This window comes from Vipera ursinii, assembly GCF_947247035.1.
Source record: "Vipera ursinii genome assembly, chromosome: 1".
Lineage (NCBI taxonomy): Eukaryota > Metazoa > Chordata > Lepidosauria > Squamata > Viperidae > Vipera > Vipera ursinii.
The window spans coordinates 214,387,528-214,412,881 of NC_139512.1; the positions used below are offsets into that span (position 1 = coordinate 214,387,528).

The 25,354-nt window shown below is 36.6% G+C and overlaps 1 protein-coding gene across 2 annotated transcripts in view; it reads left to right on the plus strand.

The window, feature by feature from the left end:
- The window catches only part of NBAS (NBAS subunit of NRZ tethering complex), a 175,961-nt gene that overhangs the window by 50,934 nt on the left and 99,673 nt on the right, over positions 1–25,354 (plus strand). For both annotated transcript variants that reach the window (XM_083348576.1, XM_083348577.1), the window contains exons 21-25: positions 2,601–2,737; positions 18,588–18,671; positions 21,019–21,172; positions 22,769–22,954; positions 24,346–24,519. In XM_083348576.1, coding sequence (XP_083204702.1) covers positions 2,601–2,737; positions 18,588–18,671; positions 21,019–21,172; positions 22,769–22,954; positions 24,346–24,519 — 735 coding nt within the window. The remainder of the gene's footprint in view (positions 1–2,600; positions 2,738–18,587; positions 18,672–21,018; positions 21,173–22,768; positions 22,955–24,345; positions 24,520–25,354) is intronic.

Below are 25,354 nucleotides of genomic sequence, written 5' to 3' on the forward strand. Positions count from 1 at the left end.
CAGCCTTAGACCTGAGCTGGTGAGTTGTGCTGCTTTTGTTCGGCTTCGTGTTTGTGGTGGTGCCATGTTTTTATAGTGGGTGTCAGTTTGCTTATTGTGTGGTTTGGAGGGGTTTAAAGTGGCTGATGTTGCAGCTGTAGTTAGGTTTCTGTTTTGTGGTTGTGCCTCGTTATCATTGTGGGTTCGGATTTGCTTTTTGAATGGTTGTGTGGTGGTGATGTCATGTGGTGTTATCATGAGTTTGGGTCTATCATTCTTGGTGGTTGGGACTCGTCTGTCAATCAAGGCGGGTTTCCAAATGGTTGGTAGGCGAGAGGTGTCATCTCGTTTGTTTATGCTGTGGGGGCGTTTTTCTATCTCAATGGCTTCTCTGATTATTCTGTTGTTAAAATGTTCAATTTTGGCGATAGTTTTGGTTTTTTTAAAATCAATTTCATGTCCCGTGGCTTCAAAGTGTTGGACCAGGGATGAAGTTTGTTCTCCTTTTCTGAGTGAGTTTTTGTGCTCTTCAATGCGTGCACTTATTCTTCTGTTGGTCTGTCCGATGTATGTGGTGGGGCAGGTGGTGCATGGGATTTCGTATACTCCTTGGTTTTCTAAGCCAATTATGTCCTTGGGGTTTCTTAGGATGGTGGATATTTTTCTGTCTGTGTAGAATGCTGTTTTGATGTTGTGTTTTTGGAGGACCTTACTGATTCTGTCTGTGGTCCCTTTTAAGTATGGGAGGAGGGCTTTGCCATTTTCTTGTTCTCTGTCTTGGGTTTTTGTGGGTGTCTCTCTTCGGATTAAGTTGGTAATCGTGTTTCTTTGGAATCCATTGGCTGTTAGTACATTAGTGAGAGTGTGTAGTTCGGTTTTTTGGTGTTGTTCGTCAGCTAGGTGTTTTGTTCTGGAGATGAGTGTCTTGGCTACGGAGTTGATCTGTGCTGGGTGGTGGTGTGAGAGTGCGTTCAGATAGCGGTTTGTGTGTGTTTTTTTATGGTAGATAGTGTGTCCTAGGGAGCCGTTGGATTTCTTGTAGACTAAGACATCAAGGAAGGGGAGTTGATTGTTGGCTTCTGTTTCCATAGTGAATTGTATTTTGGGGTGTAGGCTATTGAGGTGTGTGAGGAAGTCATCCAGTTTTTCTTTGCCGTGTGGCCAGATTACGAAGGTGTCATCTACGTATCTGAGCCAGAGTTTGGGTTTGTGGTTGGATTTTTCTAGAGCGAGGGTTTCAAAGTGTTCCATGCAGAGGTTTGCGATAAACAAACGAGATGATACCTCTCGCCTACCAACCATTTGGAAACCCGCCTTGATTGACAGACGAATCCCAACCACCAAGAATGATAGACCCAAACTCATGATAACACCACATGACATCACCACCACACAACCATTCAAAAAGCAAATCCGAACCCACAATGATAACGAGGCACAACCACAAAACAGAAACCTAACTACAGCTGCAACATCAGCCACTTTAAACCCCTCCAAACCACACAATAAGCAAACTGACACCCACTATAAAAACATGGCACCACCACAAACACGAAGCCGAACAAAAGCAGCACAACTCACCAGCTCAGGTCTAAGGCTGGCAGCTGAGACCAGCCCATCCACTCAAAACACACCCCCACCCAATCAGAACACACCCACCATTCAAAACACACTCCCACCCAATCAGAACACACTTACTCCCCCACCCAATCAGAGCACACCACCCACAGAACACACCCCCTCTGGCAGTTTAAAAAAGAGGAACAAACAGCCACATGCTTCTCCCAGAAGAAGGAAGCAGAAGCCACCAGCCTGATGATGACGGATGGGATTCTGTCGAAACGTCGCCCCTACACCTTTAGTTCTACGCGGGGAAAAACCCGAATAACCAAAGATGCACATACGAACACCCGCGAAAACCTCAGAAAACACACACACACACACACACACACACACACACACACACATATATATATATATATATACACACACACACACACACACACACACACACACAAAATAAATTTTCTACTACCAGTTGAAGTGCTTATAAAAAGCCTACTCTGTTAGTAAAATTAACTTACACATGTTTTGTCTCATATATAAGTTCACTTTCGCACATAGAAACAAATAAATCCCTTCCCTTTTTCCAGGAGGACGGGGGGGAGGGGGGGAGGAAAACAGGAAACAGAACAGAATGGAAATCGGATCAGAAGAAGCTGGAAAAAAACTGTTTAACTATAGGGAAACTATCAGATAATTATTTAACTCTAACAAAAAGGGTAAACGTTTACTGGGTAAATAGCCATTCCCAAGCACCAGTTAATCTTCAAGACTACTCCTGCATTTCAGCAGTATTTTCTGCAGTCATTCGTCTTTGTGCCATTGTTTCTTAGTTTTCAACTGTCTTTTATTCTTAGAAAATGTGGAACAGTACCCTTAATCCCAATTTACAAATAATTAAAAAAAATCCTCCTATACTGTAAGTAAATACTCCTAGAGATTGACTTATATTTTTCGAAGAAGAAAATTACATGACTTCCCATTAATTTTGTGCTCAGTTTTTTTTAAAGCAGAACGTATAATTTTTCCTGAATATTAAAACAGAACTCTTTGTCTAGGAAAGTAACGTAAGAGGCTTGGAGATTTTATTTACATATCATGGATCAGTTCTGCTCCCATATCGGCTGCCAGTTCTCTCCAATTTTCCTGAAACTACCTCCCCGCATGAATATTCTTTTTTGCTGCCTGAAGCTTGGTGAGTGTATACTTGCTCTCTACACATCAATGGGAAATTATACATTTCACTTTTGAAAGTCAGGGATTTCAGTTTAATAAAATGAACAGAATTCCTGAGTAATAAGTTAGTTTAAAACATACATTTTTAGCAAAACTTTGCTCAGTTTGTTGCTTTTTTTCTACAATTGATTAGTGTCTAATGTAGGTACAATGCAAGTTTCCTCTTTGCTATACTTGAAAGGTCAGATGTGTACCTTAAGGATGCCTCTTTTTCAGAAGTGCATTTTTCCTCTTCCTACTTTAATAGTCATTGATCATCATCGTCAGCATTCTCACTACTAGTTATAAAATACTTACTGAATTATGTCACCAAAAGTCTTTATAGAAAGAACAAAATAAGAAAGGGGCATAGGAAGCCATCTGTTAAGATGGTAACTATTGCTCTTTCTTGCCTAGAATGGTTCAGTGTTTTTCATAAACTTGCCTATTGCCTTTTGAATGTAATTTCCAATGGGTCTTTATATGATCTGGAAGAATTAAATTTCCATGGGAATCTGAAAAAAGATGCAGCACTTTTAAGGAGTTGAATAATTAATGTCCTTATAATTAATCATAAGGACTTTATTCAGACAGTGTCCATGATCAACACTGAAGGCAGCAGCAACTTTATTTAGACTTTTGTAGAAGCCTGAAAAAGTGGTGTGGCTGCTTTCATGAACAACTGTGTGCTCACATGAAGTCTGAAATGCTTCTTCAGACTGGCGGCCCCCAGGGGGAGAGCGTTCTCTGTGGGCGTGCCAGACCTTTGGAACCGTTTACCGGTGGAGCTCCGGACGGCTCCCGACCTTCGCTCCTTCCGACGTGACCTAAAAACATATTTATTTGAACAAGCCGGCCTGGTCTGATGGGTTTAGGGGTATTTTAACGTTTTGTATTAATCTATTGAATTGGGCTATTGTATTTAATATTTCTTTTAATTTTTATATATTGTATTTTATTGTATTGCCCTGTACACCGCCCTGAGTCCTTCGGGAGAAGGGCGGTATAAAAATTAATTATTATTATTATTATTATTATTATTATTATTATTATTATTATTATTATTATTATTATTATTATTATTATTGAAACCCTAATTTCTAGAACATTTGTTTCTATGAGGAAATGTTTGGCGTGTGATGATTACCCACTGTAAAGATATTTCCAATCTAGTTGATAGCATGCAATGAAGTAGCCTGGTTAAGGCAAATTAGTTGTAAATTAAATAGTGTTTCTATTTCACTCATTTCACTGCTATACCATGAATGCTCTAGTCTGCCAATTTCCTTGCAATCTTTTTACAACTCAATGAAAATTTTTTATTCAACTTTTTTTCAAAAATTAAACATTTTAGATGTGTCCTTCGCACATGTTAAGTCTTAGTGGTATTGTTTCCTGATTATTTAGAAGTGGGATGATGTGTCATCTCCAAGAAACCAAATGCTATAGTAGGCCTTGATGTTTTTAGGGTTAAACCTGATTAATGTTAAATAAATGATAAAGTTCTTGGTAAATCTGACTTTTGAACCTGTCAGTTTGGAATCAGATGTTGCAAGAAACAGTACTACACATAGCACAGTCTTCTCGATGTCTACCCAGAATCCTACTGAGAAGGTGAAAGGAGTGCACTGAGCTATAACTTTGATGGTAGACTATAATAAATTGCATATTATTTATAGAAATTTACTTTGAAGCATCTTGAGAAAGGCAAGTAAATCTTAACTGGACAAATGTCAAAGCGCTCTGCATTAATACAAAATATTATATCTGAAGTATAAATTTGTTGAAAATGTAGAGGTTTTTGTTTGTTTTTTAGTGAACTATTATTGCCAGGGGAGAGGAGGAAATTGTCCATTATTTCGGTGTTGTTGCTAATTTATATAACGGTCCAAGAACAGACATGCGATAATATTTTCAGTTTTACCTTTGTTCAGTAAGCAGGCCCTTTTGCCCATACATTTAGTCTTTTCCTTTCTGAATTTAAGATAATTGTGGAGTGGAACTACCATATTCCATTTTTACAATCATTAATGAAACATAAGAATTAATTAGCATGACACCTTTGCTCCCCAAATTTCCTTAAAACAGCCTTAAAGAACTTATTCCCCTTCAGAAAAATCTCCATGTATCAGTCAATTAAAAAAAGGGAGGGGGGAATAAACTTTGTGATGTTTTTATCAAGTTGCCTTTGACTATGAGATATCCATTTTCCCTCCAAAGGAATATGCTAAGAAATCAGGAGGTTCCTAAGCTTGGTTTGCTTATATGCCTCAGTCAGGAAACTATAGTTGTTCTTTTTACAGCAAGTCAATCATATTAAACCATGATTTGAAGTTTATTCCATATTGCTCTGCTTCCTCACAATAATCACAATAGTTTTTTTCAGTATGGACAAAATTGTAAATATTGTTTAATGGCGGGCTTCTCTTTTTATTGTGTTTGTACAAAAGAGATTATACATGGGCTAATGGACTATCCATGGGCATTGGTTGGAAACATGCAGAAGAGGCCTTCATCCTGCAGTGGATAGACAGTGGATAGGATGATGATGACGGAGGAGGAGGAGGAAGAAGAAGAAGAAGAGGAAGAGGAAGAAGAAGAGGAAGAAGAAGAAGAAGAAGAAGAAGAAGAAGAAGAAGAAGAAGAAGAAGAAGAAGAAGAAGAAGAAGAAGAAGAAGAAGAAGAGGAGACAGACAGACAGACATGGGCTAAAGGCTTATTCATATCTCATCTTAATAAAATAAAGTGTGTGTTTGCAGTTTGGGATTACCTATAATTATCTTTACTGTTCACACCTATTCTTTATTGAAGAATACCTCTCAACTATTTGAAGTCTATTGTTATCTAAGTGTATGCCTGGTCCAGTAATCAAACCATGAAAAGCTGCTTTGTCCCATGTTGGATTACTGATTCAGCCACTTCAGTATGCTTTATACTACTAGCCCTTGGCTCCTCTGGGTTTTACATAGTGGTCTTTCCCAGTATTATCTGGGGGAAGAACTTGGTGTCTTTCTCCTTAGCACATATACTGTATCACTGACTACATTTTTGGTGTTTGTAGAAGAATAGATTGCTGTATGCATCATCTTAAGGTTGACCAATCTGGTATTTATTTATCCTTATCTGGGAGTATTAAGTAATGGTGTAATACTTGTGGATTCCTTTCTCTAAAAAAAATAGTGGGTTAGGGCAGTTTACCGGAAAGAGCTGTTTTTTTGTGCAGACAGTTCCTGATGAAGTATTAAAATAAAAAGTCTGAAAAACCTGCAAGTTCTGAAACAAGCATATTTCACTAGTATCAGCATTTGTGAGAGCTAGCAGTAATCAGGAAAAGTCATTTTTGAGTGTGTTCTGGGTTGTTACTTTCAACAGTTTGTGATGTTTAATTGCTCTACTCATTGAGTTGGCTCCATGTAAAAGAAAGCAGCTTTTGTTCAGAATCAATACATCTAAAGCTGGGATGATTTATTTACCTAATTTTAGATACAATATGTTGTAATTTTTGGTGCTTGTCATAATTAAAAAGAAAAGCTGCCTTTCTACTCTTTTCTCTCAATTCTTAAAAAAAAGATAAAAGAAATGGCATTTGCTAATCTAAATTACAGGATTTTTATAGTACCTAAATCATATTATTTTTAATGTGTTGAAATATTTTAAAATGTGAGACATTTTAAAAACAGAATCTCTCTCTCTCTCTCTCCACACACACACACACACACGCACACACACACACACGCACACACACACACAAGGTGACTTTTTCTTAGCAAAATGAAGAGCCTCTTAGACAACCTAATCAAATCTTCATTTTATATACTTTATTTCTCAGATAAAGCACTTGGCTGTTTCGGGGGTGATAATTGTTGCTGCTCTTTGGTCTTTATTGTGCCATGTTAAAGGAAGCTCTTTCAAATTTTAGTGTAGTGTGAAAATGCTTCTTCTCATGCTTAAAATAATAGTTCTGCATTTAGATGTGACAAGACTTTTTTCCCCGTTATTCCTTTCTCTTGAGGTCTTCTCTATCCCAGAAAATACTGTTATGCAGATACAAGTTGAGAGATGGAGTCTCATGGACTAAATGCAGGGGAAGGGATAAATATAGCAGATCTTGGTTTGGGGACCATGAGCTTTTCCAATTCCAGAAGCTGTCTGTAGAAATGAACCCACTGTTGTTTGTCAAAAAATTAGATTTCAAACTGAGCCACCCAGAGTCACTATATATGAGATGGATGGCACAGAAACTTAATAAATGTATAAGTATTCTCGACTTAGGACTGGTTTCTTAATGACAGTTTGAAGTTACAACAGACTTCAAAAAAGCTACTTATTATTCATCCTTGAAATCACATGATCACATTTTGGGCTTTTGGCAACTGGCTTGCATTTATGATCAGTAGCAGTGTGCTGTGGTCACCTGGCCATGCAATTTGGCCAAAAACTTCCATTGGATATGCTGGATTTGCTTAACAACCATTCCTTCACTTAATAACTGTGTGATTCTCTTAATGACTCACGTAACAATTGTAGACACAGTTGTAAAATTGAGTCCAGTGACATGGTCCATCAGTGACTTACAATCAAAACTTCAGGCCCATTGTGGCTATAAGATGAGGATGAACTGTAGAAGAGAGCTCTGCAGTTCACCCAAAAGCCTGTGGGGGACCATTTGTGACTCAGGGGTTGTCTACATTAAAGGTAAAGGTAAAGGTTCCCCCGCACATACGTGCTAGTCGTTTTCGACTCTAGGGGCCACTAATTCCTGTCTGCAGCGTAGAAAAGACAGTATTCTTGTAGTACTGGGAATAGTACTAAAAAGAGGATGGACAGAGAGAATAGTAATAAAATCTATCCAAATTTTCCTTCATGCTTTTTTAGTCTAGTAGTGAAAGGAGTAATGAATTTTTCAGAACCTTCCGTTTTCTAATAAACTTCCTTTAGAAATTAGGAGAATTTTCAGAAAATCCTAGGAGATAATATATTGTGTGGCTAATTTTCTGTTCCCTTAATATAACTCTCTGATGGATGAAAAAGGCTTCTGATGGTACAAACGAATTGGTTTACAACCTTTTATTTCAAAACACAAATCAGCGCTCATAAATGTGAGAGTGAGAAGAGAGGAGGGGGGAAATGGTCTGATAGGATGAGGCATTAATATTTTGGGGTAAAATGGCTTTGCTTCTTAATATCTACAGATTACATATTGGTCTATTTCTCCCTGCCAGTTTTTTGCTGTTGTATTTTCTTCTATCCCTGTTAGCTGTTAGTCCTAGTTTTCAATTATTTAGTCTTAAGGCAGCATTTTTAATAATATGGTTTCAATAGAAGACAAAAACAGTGATTTCCCCCCCCCACTTTTCAAATCTAGTCTCTTTTTAAAAGTTGTGGTAGTGTTGAAAAACTAATAAAACAGTGTATAATGTTTAGATACTCAGACTTGAGGGACATTCTTTGTAATTTAAAAAAAAATTAAAACTTCGATATATTCTGAAGAGTATGGCCATTTGAGTTTAAGAGAACATCTCTAAAAAATCATGCCCTTCCTCAGCAATAGAACGACATATAGCTTAAGCCTTGTAGTTTTCTGTTTCTGTTTTCAGTGCGTTAAAAATAATATTGCAATGTTTACGGCCAACATGTTGCGTGTGCAGAGGAATCTCAGGTAAACGATTCCCTCATCAGCTATAATTTTTCTAAGAAGCCATTTATGGCTGTCATGAAAAGTGGTGAAAGAGAACTACATTTTTAAAGCAGTAGTTAATAATGCTCCCTTGTCTGCACTAAATTACTTTCAGATGTTTTTCTTAAGATACATCTTTTGATATTTGACCTCATCCTGATAACAGCTCCCATGCTGCAGTGTCTTAGTAAATTAATTCAGCTAATTATGTAATGAAGGGAGAAGAAAATTAATTGACAGCCAACTGGCACCCTGGGCCTTTATTTGAGAGAGCTGAAGACTGTTTTCAGTCAGACTGGTATGCCAGAAACAGGTGCGTTTCTTTCACTTTCAGTATCAGGTCCCTCTGTTGATCTTATTGACAAAGAGCCATCAGAATGGATTATTTATTTGCAAAGTAGTTGTGGTGTTGTTCCAATCTTTGCTGAACTTTTACAACGCATTTATTCAATTACTTGATGTGAGATTGCTTCTGATAACTTGAAGCTGTTAATTGTACCGTATTTTGTTAGAGGAAAAATTCATACTTTCCAATATTGGGGTGTCTATCCACTACCCAGTAAGACAGCGGCTCTCAACATTTTGGGCACCAGGGACCGATTCTGTAGAGATAGGTTTTTCCGTGGACTTCAGGTGGTGTGGTTTCATGTGCTGCCTGCATCCTGGGAATGGGGCTTCGCTTGTTTGTGCGGCCTGGTTTCTGACATGCCATGAACCAGTGTTGGTTCACGGACCGGGGGGTTGGGGACCCAAGAGCCATGGTGGCTTAATGGTTAGAATGCAGTATTGCAGGCTAATTCTCTCGACTGCCAGCAGTTCAATTCTCACTGGCTTAAGGTTGACTCAGCCTTCTATCCCCCTGAGGCCGGTAAAATGAGGACCCAGATTGTTGGGGGCAATATGCTGACTCTGTAAACTACTTAGAGAGGGCTGTGAAGCACTATGAAGCGGTATATATGTCTAAGTGCTATTGCTATTTGCAATGCCTATAAAATGTACTTATAATTGGGCTGCTTCCTGCCATTGATAATTGTCAGGTCCTATGCAAGTCACTGATATTAACTGATTCTAAAAATCAGGCAGCTGCAAAAAAAAATGGATATTGGAAACCATGCCTTCCATATTTTTGATTTTCAAATCTATTCAATATAATGTAGCTATATGCCTGGCCAAATGAAATGACTGTTGTAGCTTATGATGAAAAAGTCCTTCTGTAGAATTGATAAGATGCCCTTTTTTAATCTTTTAACTCCATTTTGTTTTCTTCTTTTAGTAAGAAGAATATGCCTTGGGATACTTGGTTTACTTGAAATGCTCCAAAGTATTCAGTGCCTCAGTCCTATAATTAAACAGGTCTTCTTAAATATTTTGTTTGTGTAGTTGCTTTTATATAAATTGTTCCCTGAGAGCACAGTTGCAAAGGGCCCCTTGTGAAAGTTTGCACAGCAGGAATTATTCAAACAAGCAGCAGCTGAATCTTTCAAGTATATCTTTATCTTTATTATGGCCTTATTGCCGGAAGACACAAGATACATCAAATACGTATATCAAATAAATGCAGAGACACACATACCTAAAATCAATAGGTATAGTCAAAAGTAAGCATCAGTTGCAAAAGAAAGTAAACATAGAAAATAAGATGGTAGGGGCAATCACCAAGATTAATAGACATGTGTTGGAAAAACCTTGCCAAGAAAACTTCAGGGACTGGTCCAGGCAGAGTCTGATAATTGGTCATGATTGAAGAAAGATAGAAGAAGAAAAAATAAGTAGAAACACAAATTTGAGCAGCCTTGGAGGAAACATTGGAATCCTGATCAGACAGAAGAAACAACAAATAAGGTTCTGACTTAATGCAGAATATTGCTTCAGGATGGGATAAATAAATGTCATTCAGTATTTCCTGTAAAGAGAGAAACAGGCTCAAGGGCTCCTCAGAACACTCTATGTAAGGAGAAATAGACCAATGTAGAGGGATATGTTTGTGGTGAAAATTGTTTAAAATGTCAGGGTTATTTCATTAAAAGAAATGAAATAACACATACCATCTACCATTCCAAAATAACTAGAAAAATGAATTATGTTGCCTTCAATTGTGCTTGTCAGCAAAACAGTGTTGCAACACATACACACACATCCATATCTTTTTTGTAGCATCCAAGTCTACTATGAATGTTTAGAACAGCGGTGTCAAACTGCCGGCCCGCAGGCCGGATGCGTCATCAGGAAACCGCACCCACCCCACTGCCGGCGATGGAGAAAAAGCTCCGATATGTCACGTGACATCACGTGACGTCCTAAATTTGACATGGTTTAGAAGATTTTTCTAAGAAAAAGGGAAGGTGGCAAGGAAAACTAAGGAAAAAAATTGTTGCATAGCCAGAAAAGCCACACAATTTCTGAAGAAGGGATGATAATCTAATCTAATTTAGTTTATTATGTTTCAGGGTGATTTCTTTAAAAAAAAGAAAAAGGTTGAAGGACATTTTTAAAATTCTGTTGTAGAAACTAGCCAGTAAAGTTTGAAGAAAAAAAGAAGAAATTATCTCAAAATTAAGGTAGTGTCTTCAATATAGTACTTTTTGCATTGATTATATTTCTCAGGAATCGTAATCAAATGTTTATTTTATTTGTACTTCACATTTCCAAGTTGCCCATCTCCCTCAAAGAAAAAATTACATGGAAAAACATACATGGAAATAAATCCAATTTAAAGTACGGTAATTGGTTTTATGTGTAAGTGAAAAGCATTAGGACTGAGCTGTAAGTGCAGTTCATTTACTAACATAAGTTGTACACATATTTTAAAGGTAACTTGGACTAATCTCAAAAGGAATCTAAAGTAGGATTGACTTGTTTAGTAGTTTGATACAATATTGTATTAACAAATCCCAGGGCGGTTGGCTAAACTATGACAGTAAAAAAATCATCCTAGGAAAAGACAATGGGAAATCCCTTCTGTATTTGGCAAGAAAACTGTGGGCTTGTACATATAGATTCAACCTTTGGCTCAAGAGAGTCTTTTATCTTTTACTATATGTGAGTCTAAGTGCAAATGTTTATACGTTATTAGCAACAGAACATACAGAGTATGCATCATGTATTATGTTTGTTGATTTGGCTCAAAAAGTTTTATTTTTAGCAGAACACACTGCTACATCTAAACCAGACGTGCCCAACCTTTTGGGCACCAGGGACCAGTTATGTGGAGAGAGGTTTTTCCATGGACCAGAGGGGGCGTGGTTTTGTGTGTTGCCTGCATCCTGTGGATGGGGCTTTCCTTGTTTGTGTGGGCCAGTTGCTGGCATGCCGCAGCCCGGTACTGGTCCACAGACTGGGAGTTGGGGACGCCTGATCTAAACGGCCTGTTACTGACTTAACTTTCATGAGAAGTGATGGACAAGCAACTTTAGTGAAAGAGAATTTTGCATGATCTCTTTCAAGACTTTGTAGCAAACACATTTTAACAGATTTTTTTTTTCATTCATTATATCTCCCACATTTATTGGTGTATGGTAAGCAGTTATCCAAAGTTTTTCTCCTGTGTACTAGTCTTTGGATTCAGACCATCACATCTATATGTTGTTTTTTTATCCCTCTAATGCATTATCTATATAATTTTTTTACGTAGTACGAAGCTGTACCTGCATGCCTTAATTTTATATGTTGAATGTAAAATAACACAAGATAATTTTATTCATAAATTTACAAAAGCTTGTTATAATAGCATTGCTTTCTATTCTATGTTGAAGGCTCAAAAATGTTTGCATGTTCTTGCCATTGGTGTGACAGTATATCTAGTTTATAGGAACCAATTCAGTATTTACTGCCAAGGAGTTCTTTACCCCAATGATGTCATTAAAAAAACCCTTACAAAATATCTAATGGAAACAATAAATAAATAGTCACAATGAAAGATGTTCCAGTGTCTGGGAGACTTTTTCTAGTGTTCAAATGCCTGAGGCGCATTTAATCTACTCTTTAAAATGCTCCCTAGATGGCATTTTGGAATATTGCACTTAATTTTAGGCAGCATAATTTTCTCTTTACTGGCAGAGTGCTGATATGAATTCCTTGGCTATTTGAAGCTTGAAACCCTCTAGGAGAGGCTATCTCTTTACAGGGTGGAGAAAACATGTTATATATGGTTCATTTTAAAGGACTTCACTTACTTACAGAGAACGAAAAACCTGGCATCTGTTGGCTTATAAATGTAATGGTCAATAATGTGAGTTTACTTTGGCTTGATGGTCCCTTCCCTTGGTCGAAAGATGAACTCTGGAGAATATTATTACAGGAAAAAAAGCTTTTTTCTGCCTTAAGCATTTTTGCATTGGCAAAGAATCTCTTATGTAGATTCATTTTTCTTATTTTTTTACGCAAAATGTTAGAAGCTTTAAGATAATTTAAAGGAGTATTCTACAAAACATTTAAATGGGATATAAGGATGATAAGAAGATAATAGCTGCTTGTTACAAATGCATTCAATACCCCTTCTTTAATAGAATCAAAACAAGAATAGCTATGGTTTTTTTAATGTCTTTAATTAAACTTTATTTTGAAAAGAAGCAGGGATGTCATTGTTATAAACAATAGGGCCTCTGCTGTTAAGTACATCTTGGACTCAGCTTTTCTGTGTTCTCCCCTCAACCAGCATTGTGGATTTACTAAGCTTACCTAGTATTGGTTCCCTTACTTCTGTTTGTTTGCTTCCCTCTCTCTGTGTTTACATTGCATCCCAATGAAAATCAATTTTTTGAAATGTTAACCAAGATTCATTTTCTAAAACTTGGTGGCTCGCAGTATATGATTTAGGGAAATGAGGTAAAACACATGCTTGGCAGGTGTCATATTATTTAATTGTTAGCAGACTTAATGTCCTTCAATTTTCCTACAATGAGATATCTTAACTTTGAACTACTGAGGTCCTAATATCTACCTTCTTTAAGTTTATAATTCTCATCACATTTTTTTGCAGTTGTATGTTTATAAATATCCATTACCATTTTAATCTTAGCACATATTAAGTGTGCTTTGGATACTTTTCCAACATACATTTAATTTTAACAATAACAACGATAACAATAATAGAGTTGCAAGGGATCTAGTCCAACCCCCTGCTCAGGCAGGAAACCCTATACCAATTCAGACAAACGACCGTCCAATCTCTTCTTAAAGACTTCCAGTGTTGGAGCATTCACAGCTTCTGGAGGCAGGTTGTTCCACTGGTTAATTGTTCTGTCAGGAAATTTCTCCTTAGTTCTAGGCTGCTTCTCTCTTTGATTAGTTTCCATCTGTTGCTTCTTGTTCTGCCTTCAGGCGCTTTGGAGAATAGTTTGATTCCCTCTTCTTTGTGGCAACCCCTGAGGTATTGGAACACTGCTATAATGTCACCCCTCGTCCTTCTCTTCATTAAACTAGACATACCTAATTCCAGCAACCGTTCTTTATAATTTTTGAGATGATAGCAATACATATGATTTTTGTGTTACATGTTTGATGAGGAAATGTTTCTGATGTAGTATCCAGCTCCAGAGGTGATGCTTTTAGCTTCCCCAATGATTTACTGTTGAAAGAATCTAAAGGGTTATCTGTTTGCATGTATATCCGTTGCCATGCCTACCTTTGTTATATTTACCACAATCTTAGAAGAAACATTTACAAAAATGTTTGTAAATGACATTTAATGCCATAGTGAAACAGATTTATTTGTTCTTGTATATTGTAAAGGTTTGTCTTGCTGCTATGTGATTCTAGAGCTCTTATGTATTAAGGTTTATATATTAAGAGTAAATGGAGGCACACCAATTTAAATTTCTAAATTCCAAAAGCTTCCTCTGTTCTGTAATAACATTCATAAGGTACCTAACCTTGTTCTTTTAACTTATTCATGTTAACAGTACAATCATCCTCTTCTTTTATATTCAGTCTGTTCCAGGTGAAGCCAAAATAAGTACAAAATAAGTACATCATATTAGCAGAAAGGATTAAAATTCTTTATAAAAGCACCTGGTTAGGATTAACATAGCAGACAATGTTGTATATTACATTGGGATGGATCAGTTCCAGAAATGAAGGCAACATAAAGTAGACATAACTTTCTCAAGTTATTATATTATAATGGGTGTATAATAGGACTGGACATAAGCCAGAGGATTGGCTCTATGTTTCCTTCTCATAGGAGAATATGAATATTTTAGATATGAAGATGAATATTTTATACATGGATAAAATGGAAAAATTTTCAGCACATTATGTAAATCTGTCTCCACCCCAATGTATTGCCATTGTGCAAAAGAGAAACAAGAATTTCCCTGTTTACCTCAACCCTTCATTGCCCTACCAGGTTTGAGACAAATATCTTTTGTAATAGACCAGGTTTTCAAGCTCTTGTCAGAACCCTAACTTGTGCATGAAGTCTTCAGATATGAAGAATTTTTCTAAGCTAAAGAGGTACATCATCCCAGCATTTAAAGGGCAGAAGGGAACAGGTCAAGGACATTATGAAAGAGCCATGCAGAAGCCCCTAAATTGGAGGTAGGGTATCACAGCTCTTTGTTTAAAAAATGGTTTCATAAAATGTGTCCTTAGTACAATGGAGGGTGGTGATTCAGTGCAATAGGACTGCTAAGGAAGGACTCACCCAGCGGCCTGGCACTTCATGAGCGGCCCCTCAGTCACATGTGAGGGATCCTGGGGGGGGGGGGGAGAGCAGGAGATAGTACTGAAGAGAGGGTACACTGACATATGGTTACCTGGCAATGTTGATTAGTCTTCTGTCTCTCAACTAATTGGGTTCCAGAAGAACAGTAGGAAAAAAGAAAATAACAGAAATGGTTGTTTTTTTATTTTTCCAGGCCACCAACTAAAGGTTTTCCCTGCCCTTTTTCCCCACTGTCTATGACTGGAAACCATCTTATTAATAGATTGGAAACATACTCCTAGGACATGTCCTGAAGGCACAGAGCTAAGTCAGAGAGAAGCTTAACTATCAAATATCATTAAATATCATTAAATCAGTGAAGCAGAAGTCCAAGTACCTGTTCCTTCATTTTTCAGGTCTGCGTTATTTTGAATAGTGGCTGTGGCAAGACCATGACTTAAAAGCTTAGCTATAACTTATTTGGAATGGATTATCATTCTGCAACAGCTTGTCCCTTAGGGTTTCCGTGTCATCTTTTCAGAATCAGAAATCAGGAATTTAAATCCCACACTCAGTAGTTACTGTGTATTTGATTGTTACAAATGGTGCAGAGCAATAACTGTGTACTGTACAGAAATGCAGAGAAAGCCTTTGTGTAGGCTTAACTTAAAGATAGAGAAGATAATGCATGAAATAATGGCAAAGAACAGTTCTTAAGAAAATATGCTCACCAGCCTTGAAAACCTTTCTTTTGTAGGCAAGATTTTACTTGACACTAAGCTAGTCCTTACATTTAATGTACTGATCTTTTGAAATGCAAATTAATTAAAGAAAGTTTGGTGGGGAAAAAATTAATACCCAGAGGCTACCCCCAAAGCAAAGAAAATTCTTGGCTTTCCTTAACCAAGGAAAAGGTTAAATTCTCCCTTGATGCCAGTTTTGATTTAATTATTTTGCCATCCCTACTGGTTCCTTTGGCTTATTAAAATCATTGCAGATTAAATGCAAATATCCATTTAATGCAGGAGTGCATATCTTTAGGCCCTAGGGCCACTTGCTTTCTCAACCAAAGTCTTGTTGCCGAATAATAATTTTTAATCCACCAGGAGGAAGAGTTTATTAATTATATGGGAAATAACCATTTTGAGTTAATTTCCATTTTCTTTTACTTAATTCAAATTTAGTTTTTATTCCAGCGTGTCCCACCCTTGCATGCCATTCAGTCCTAGTGTCCCTGATTTAATTGTACTTTTGGCCTTTAAAGGACAATTCTAATAATAATTCATGGCTTAAGGAAAACTAACCTGCATATTCAGAGACTGCCCCCTTCACAATTCATCTATTTCTGTCATAAACACTAAATTGAAAACAAATTCTACATTTTAGATTTTGTGATAAATACAGAAATAACCAATTGTTCTCAGGCTAGGAAGGAGGGGGTTTTTATATAAAATATGTATGTTCTTAAAAACCATTGACTGATCTTGAATATGATTTATATTTGGCTTAATGAGAGGGAATTGCAAAATGGGCAAAGTGTTCTGTTGGAAACCAGCCTAGATTTGGATAAATACATCTAACTAGTAAAACTTATTAAGAGATCCTTCTCAAATAGTGGCATAAGAATGTAAAAATCTAGTCTTGCCTGTCTAGTCTAGCATCAGTATAGCATTGTGGATAACAGGTTATGTTTGGGAAGCTTATAGGAGTAGCTCCACTGTATAGTTGTTCCACACAAACAGGATTTAAGACAGGCTGCTTGTGATTGAGAAGTTGCTCTCAAACCTTTCTAACTTGCTGCCAATAGTAAGACTGCTGGTAGCAAATTCCACAATTTAACCAGTTTAACTATTACTTCCTGTCTATCTGTCCTGAAAGTCCCTATATTTAATTTCAATGGATGATGTAAAGTTTTAACATTGCCAGAGGAGGAAGGGAAAAAAAATCCATGTTACCTGTGTCATGCATGATTTTATATATTTCTAATATTTGTTTGTTTCGATTTATATACCGCCCTTTTCCCGAAGGACTCAGGGCGGTTTACAGGGCAAATTAAAACAGTGCAATGTACAAATTAAAATTAAATTAAATTAATAGCCCCAAAACAGTTTAAAATTTAAAATTTAAAACCTTAAAACCCCTCAGTCCAGGCCGGCTAAGTCAAATAGCCAAGTTTTTAGGTCCCGGCGAAACGAGCGAAGGTCAAGGGCGATCCGGAGTTCCACAAGCAGCTGATTCCATAGGGCGGGCGCGCCTACTGAGAACGCTCTCCCCCTGGGGATTGCCCGCCGGCACTCCCTGACCGGCGGGACCCTGAGGAGGCCCTCCCTGTGGGAGCGCACAGGACGATGGGAAGTGGATGCTGGCAGCAGGTGCTCCCTAAGATAATCCGGACCCATGCCATTTAGGGCTTTATAGGTCTTTATATGTCTTCCCATACTGTAGTCTTTCCTCTTCTCCCTTTTTTCCCTTTTGGGTGGTGATGGTTTTATATTTACTTATTTTTGGAATAAAAAAAGTTTCCCAGCTGCCATAGTGTGATTAAGGCTAGAAACTAGGAGATGTAAATTCTAATCCCACCTGAGACATAAAGCCAGCTGGATGACCTTAAGCCAGTCACTCTTTCTCAGCCCTAGGAAGGAGACAAGGACAAACCAATTCTGAAAAAAACTTTGCCAAGAAAACAGCAGGGACTAATCCAGACATTTGCCAGCAGTCAAAAACTGACTTGAAAACAAAATTTTCCTTAATGTTCTTAAGGTGAGGTCACAAGAACTGTAGACAGTACTCTAACCATAGATTTGCACAAGGACAGAATTCTGTTGACAGTTTTATTTTCAATTCCCTTTCTAATTATTTCAAATAGAGAATTTGCCTTTCTCATAAGAACTGCACACTACTTACATTTTCACTTAGTTGTCCATTGTAATTACAAGATTAACTTTCTGGTCAACCACTGCCATCTTAGATCTCGTAAGTGAACAGGCAAAGCTTGTACATTTTGTGCCATTGTTCATCACTATACTTTTGACTAGTGAAAAACTATGACTATTGGAAGTAGTAATGTAATGGAGAGCGTTGCGGTTGATCAACCATGATCATGTACTCCAAAAGCCAAACTGTGCATTTCATTAGATTAGATTTTTAACACATGGCATACAGGTAGTCCTCAACTTAACGACCACAATTGAGCCCAGAATTTCTGTTGCTAAGTGAGATATTTGTTGTGAGTTTTGCCCCATTTTTGCAACTTTCTTGCCACGGTTGTTAAGTGAATCACTGTAGTTGTTAAGTCAGTAACAACCGAATCTGGTTGCCCTAGATTGCAAAAGATGATCACATGACCCCAGGATGCTGTAACCATCATAAATATGAGTCAATTGCCAAGTGTCTGAATTTTGATCACGTAACCATGGGGATGCTGCAATGGTTGTACGTGTGCAAAACAGTAATAAGTCTCTTTTTTCAGTTGCCTTTGTAACTTGTCTGTTGTTTCTATTTTTGCCACAGCTGCAGAGAAAGTGCACTTGAGATTGTTCCTTGGAGTGAGCAAAAACACAGAGAAGAAGATTGGTGTGAAGGGCCACCATGCAAGTAAGTATATGTTAATTTAATTTGATATTTGCATTAGTGATTCAGTCTTTTTAAGTTTGGTTGGAACTATCCATGGGAAATCCTTCATCTGCAGTCTTTCTGCATTCTCCTTTGAAAGCAGAGTACCATCTGCATCTTTTCTTGCTCTCTCTTTAATATATATTTCTTTTAGAATTTCTGATACAGTAAAAGTATTCAAAAGAAGCCAACAAAAAAGATAAAAATTAAGAAAAAAGGAATGAAAAGAAAACATTTGCTAATCTTCCTATTGAATAATTATAATTATCAACCAATTCTTTTCCCCATCTTTTCCCCATCCTCTTTAGCCCTTTTTAATCCCCAAATCATTAATTCACTCTTGTTTTTTCAACAAAACATAAAGTTTTTAGTCTTTTTTTTCCCATGACCAAAGTGGTCAACTTCTCTATTTCTGCAAGTTCAGTCAACTTTATAACCCAAACCTCCACTGTACATATTGCATTATTTTTCCATAATTTTGCATGCAATAAGCTTTTTGCAGTTGTTTCATCTCTTTCTTAAGAGAACTTGAAGTCCTAAACAGATGAAGAACAGTTCAAAGCTTTGGATATGCTATGATAAAATTAGATTTATTAATCAGAGCTGGCTTCCTTGTTTGGGGATACATATAGTTTAATTTTTTATTCCCATGATCTGAATAACCATAGATTTCTTATATGGAGGCTACTTCCTCTTCTCTGAGTTTTTTTCCTAATAATATCATGTCCTGCGGTTGGTGGCATTACATTAGGTCTTCTACTCATAACTAAGTTTCTAGTAGCATTAACCTATGCTCAAAGAACTAGCTTTTTATATGACAAGATAATAGGGATTAAATTGTTTCTTTTTAGAAGTACAGAACTTCCCAATTCTGTATTTGGTGTGTAATTGATATTGCTTTAATTTCTTATAGGAAGAGCCACCCAGATGGGTGGCTATATAAATGTTTTAAATAAAAAATGAAATAATTATTTACAATATTTTTATCATGTCTGTTCCTCTTTCCCTGACTGTTTTCTCATAAAGTTTCTTTCTACCCCAGGTTTTTATAAGAAAGTGGCATTGAACGCTTTACTTTTTGTAATGCAAGTAGTCATGCACAGAAATCTGTATAAATGCACAAAGTTATATCTGTATACTTCTTGTTCTTGAACAATGGTGCAGGTTGCTCTGTAGCAGGGGTGTCAAACTCACAACGTCACGTGACGTGTCGCAAGGTATCATGACTTCTTTTTCCATTGCTGGCAATAGGGTGGGCACAGTTTTGCTATGACACATCTGGCCCATGGGCGGCAGTTTGACACCCCTGCTCTATAGAGTCAAATTGTTAATTTGGTTGCTTAGTAAGACCCACTTAGTAAAATTCCTACCATGATAACAAGGATAGAAGACAATATCCATTCTCAATTCTCCTATCATCATGAGTTGCAATCAGGAGTTAATCACAATGCTCTTACTCGTACTTGGACAAAAATTTTGCACCCAGTTAGAATTGTTGTGAGAACAATTTCTGAACACAAGAGAAACCCATTTGTACATTAGATACACTTTTCTGCTTGTATACAGAGACTAATTTATTCACTTCCAGTAGTGTAATAAAAATGTGTACTTACATAAACTCCTGTTGATGCAGCAATAAGGTTTAATTACTTAGTAATGAATGGAAATGCAGTAGGTGCAATCACCTTTGTTTCCTTTATGTGCTAGAAATATCAGTATAAATCTTAAATTATATCCTTTCTATGATTTTTTTAATATACTAATTTCTCAGAATAAAATGTTTAAAAGAGAAATGAATCAGATTGTCTGTCTGTCTGTCTGTCTGTCTATCTATCTATCTATCTATCTATCTATCTATCTATCTATCTATCTATCTATCTATCTCTACCAAATTTGTATATCACCCAATTCTCAACGATTCTAGTGGGTCACAACAACTAAAACAAGAGAAATACAATTAATTTAAAGACTAATATATCAGTGTTTTAAATCTTTGGAAAGGATTTGTAATAGTAATAACATTCGGTTTTGGTCATGGGCCAATCAGAAGTAGCATACCCAAGTACAATGAAATTAAAAATGAAAGTAAAAATTAGAAATAAAAATACCTGAATCACTAAAGGAGGAGATAAAAATAACATGAACTATTAATATGGTATACAAGATAGATATGGCTTTTTTTTGGGGGGGGAGGTCCTTTTTTCTTTTTGGTAATGTTTCTTTGAAATTAATCATATTGAGTTTTATAGCCACTAGTTGTTCAGTTCATTTTCCATATAATCATCTGATTTCTGGATTCCTCATCTTTATTTTTGTTTGTAATGCTCAGATTAATTATTGATCCAGTTCTTCAAGATGAAAGTGAAATTTTGTTTGACTCTCAACCTGAATTGTTGAAATACAGAGCAACTGACCTTTCAATAGATTTAGTAACAGACTGGTACTGGAAACGAGCAGAGGAGATAGAAAATTACTCTATGCAGGTAAACACAAGACTATGGATGTGTGTGTGTGTGTGTGTGTGTGTGTTTTATTTTGAAGACCTCATATACTTTCTTTTGTGGAGTTAAAACATACAGTTTCATATAAATTAAATCTGATTATATTTCATATGCTGTGCTTCCCCTTGGATATTACCCCAAAGGTACTTTTTGAAAAAGGCAACAGGACTTTCTTTGTTTTTCCTTGAAGACGTTTTGCTTCTCATTCAAGAAGCTTCTTAGTTCTGACTGGATGAGAAGTAAAACATCTTCAGGGAAAAACTAAGTACAGGACTTTGTAATAATGCCGCTTGGGGGTGTGTGTGAAAGCCCTAATTAGCAGGCATATACATAGAATGAAGGCTACTGCTAAGCTTGTAAGCTGCCCTGAGTCTTCGGAGAAGGGCGGGATATAAATGGAATTAAAATAAAAATTAAAAATAAGTTGCCTTTTGAAAAAGCACCTTTGGGACAACCATGACCATAAGAATTAGGTTACTAGTTTTATTACAGAATTTTTATAGCTTTATAGTGTTTTTTTCAGCAACAAAGATGGGTAAGCGGGAGATGTCAGTATACCTTCCACTATTCTGTTAAGCTATAATCAGTACATTTAAAATAAGCTTCCTGTTTTAAAATGTTCACCAAACTATAAAAGAATGTTATTGTGGGCTTCTGCCTATTTCGAAGGGCTCACTTTTAAAGTGCTTGTAAAAGACGAAAGTTGTGTTTGCATTCAAAAAAGCCACTTTTACTTTTAGTCCAGTGTCTTTTTAAAAAGAGGATTATATATACAGGTCCATTAGTCTCAAATTCACAGTATGAGTATAAATAAATTTTAAAAAATTCTTAAAATAATATAGCAGCTGTCTTTTACTTATGTTCCTGTTCAGAGGAAAGCTTTGTGAAAGTGGTCTTTCTTCAGCTATAGCCACCTCAGTATCCTCGTGAATGTTCAAGACATTAGCTATTAATTATAGTAAGTTGTGACAGTTCTATTTCTGAAACTGAGAAAGGTGCCTGACAGCATGTTCTATCTCATAGGTGTAGAGATGTAAATTCTTATTTGCCATGCCAATTTTAGAGAGTAGTAATGTCAGACACAAGTAACATTTGTAACAATTGCTAGAAAATTAGCAATTTCACATGCACTTTCCTGAAATCTCTTAGATGGATAGCATAGGATCAAGTTGCCATTGAGGTTTACAAAATCCTCATTTGTCATAACTATTTGTCTCTATTTTTTATGTACACTTCATGTACAAGTCTCTGTCCTAGGGCTTCTGTAGTGAAGATAGGGACAAATGATTTAGGTCTGGCTGGAAGCCAAATAAAAGCTAGCCATTCCTCATCTCAGATAAGATACTATATGTTAACTGTATAAGAAATTTTGTGGATTAAATCTGCTCAGTTTGATATCTGGTATGACTGAATTTCAAAGTTTAGTATTAATAGGTCAATATAAAATACCATTATATCAGAGTTGTGAATTGTGTTTGAAACAACTTTCTTCAGTTCTGAAAACCTTGCTTGAAGATTAGTAAGTCATTAATGGTTTGACATTCTAATTTAATTCTGTTCTCTGTTTGTGGTAAATAGGTAGATTGTGCTCTCTCATTGGTTCGCCTTGGCATGGAAAGGAATATTCCTGGTCTTCGCGCTCTCTGTGATGATCTGGTTACATTGGAGACACTAGTTTATGAGACTGGATGTGACATTACTTTGAAGTTAAAAGAGTTACAGCAAATGGAAAACATTGAGAAGCTAAGGCTGTTAATGTCAAATGTATGTGTATTAGTTTTTGTCCCATGGTGGGTAAGATTGAAAAAAAGAGTTAATTTTGTTTTGCAATGAAATTTTGCCTCACACAAAATTACAGTCCTTTTAGCTTGCATGAAATCATCTTATTTTTATCTACATCTACAAAAAATTACTCTTAGGAGTTCAGAAGATTGGATACACAATTTAACCCTGATTGATGTTCTGATAAACATCATTTATTTTAGATAACATGGGTGTGTTGCTTTCTCAAAGACAATTAATCTTTTCTGAATGAGGGGGAAATGGGTTGCTTATTGCCAACAACATAAAAAGTTCACATTTTAAGCTTCCAGAATGGGTAAGTTGGATATTGGTAGAATCCAAGAGAAAAGCTGAGGCATAATTAATATTCTCTGTGTTGCTGATGTATTTGTTTATCAGTACAACATTGGCAACATTACTTCAGGAAAGCTTTTGGTAAAGTTTCAGAGTACTCTAGTAAGATTGATATGGGAAAAAAAAACCCTTAAGAATGGACTAAACACTTTCCTTTTTCATAATAATTTACCCCACCTTTTCTGTAAAGCAGTACTTATGAGGTTTTAGTTCATATTGTTTGTTCTTCCCTAGAAAGATCTGAAAATAGTCATATTACAATATTAATTCACTTTAATAAAGAGATAAGAGATCAGTATAATGTGCAACATAAAATATGCTTTTACAGTGATATTGACCACAAAGAGGCAGTATGGGATCAATTTCATGCTTATTATGACCTGTCAGACATCTGTAGCCAATTCATTTTTGTGGGGTTAAAATCCTCTACGAAGATTTAAATGTATGGACCATTGCATTTTAGATGAGTATGAAACCAGTCCCTTAATGCAGGTGTCCCCAACTCCTGGTCTATGGACTGGTACTGGTCTGCAGCCCGTTGGGAACCAGGGCACTCAAGCAGTGGGTGAGTGCACAAAGGTTCAGAATTAGGTTGTACAGAATTAGGTTGTGTGCATGAAACCATCCTCCCCCACCCCACCACTACTACCACTGTTGCCACTCCCAGTCCATGGAGCCAGAAAGATTGGGGACCACTGCCAGAATGCCTTCTGGGGGGTCAGTATTACTGAAAGTACCATCCAGGATATACCCTTTATATAAACAGATAAACTTCCCCCTCCAGTATGGATGGGAGTTAAGGTGAAAGTCCTGTAAAATCTATGTGGGGCCATGGCATAATTTAACATCAGTGGCATTCTAAAATCTTCTACAGTGGCATTAGAAAAAGAAAGCTTAAAGATCAGAAAAAGGAAACATGTTGAACTACATTTATGGGCTGCGTTTACCTTAATTTAGCGTAGCTCTGTCTTTATTTCATGTTGCGTCTCTGATTAATGAAAAGATATTTCATTTTCCAGTCATCAGAAGACAGATATGTGAAAAATGCTTACCAGTGGATGGTCCCCTTCCTACACCGGTGTGAAAATGAGTCTCCAGGTGTTGCTAATGAGCTTCTCAGAGAGTACCTGGTAACATTGGCAAAGGAAGACCTGACATTCCCTTTGAAAATATTTGAACATTCTAAACCATTAGTAAGTTCAATTTATGGTTTAGGGGTATGGAAAACTATTTAATGAACTAATATGAAAAAAGGGTGTCCAAATATTTGTTAAATGGCTAATGGCGTCCTAGAACTTGGAATTAGGCATTGCCACTGAGGCAACTCTTTACATGAAGCAGATTTTATCAGTTAAAAACCAAAGTCCTCGAAAATGAGATTTTCTTCTCAGCCTGTGGACACTTGCCCAGAAGATTTCAAGAAGTCTCAAGCACCCATAATAAACTTCCATCAGTGTCAGCTTCTCTTGTAAGTGAAATGCCATTTCAGACAATTTGTGCAGTCCTAATTTTAAGTAGTCTTGTGGATGGTCATAATGAGCACCAAGGAATCCAATGAGAGTGTCAGAGTTGCAATCTTATATCAGCTAACCTGGTAGAAAATGCAATTGAACTTGGTGGGACTTAGTTCTCAATGGATTATATTGTCAGTCTTTATTTTACATGAAGCACTTGTTCTGAATGTAATTTCTGAATTGTGAAATACAGAGACAGTAAAAATAAAAGAGATTTAAGGGATCTTTATAGTAACTTCTTGGTGCAGTGCTTTATAATTCTCCATCTTGAGTGGTTTCTTGTTTTGATTTTTTTATTTTATTTTGCGGGCAATATACAATTACAGAATGGCTGCAAGCAGTAGTGGAGGGAAACTAAAACTATAGTATATGTTAATGCTATGTATGTAAGAAAGTAACACAAAACTAAGTTAAAAGCTTTATGATTAGAAATACTTTCTTTTTATAAATTGCCTGATGAAAACACAATTTAGAAGGCTTTCAAAATGAAGTAAATAAATTGAACACACACTCC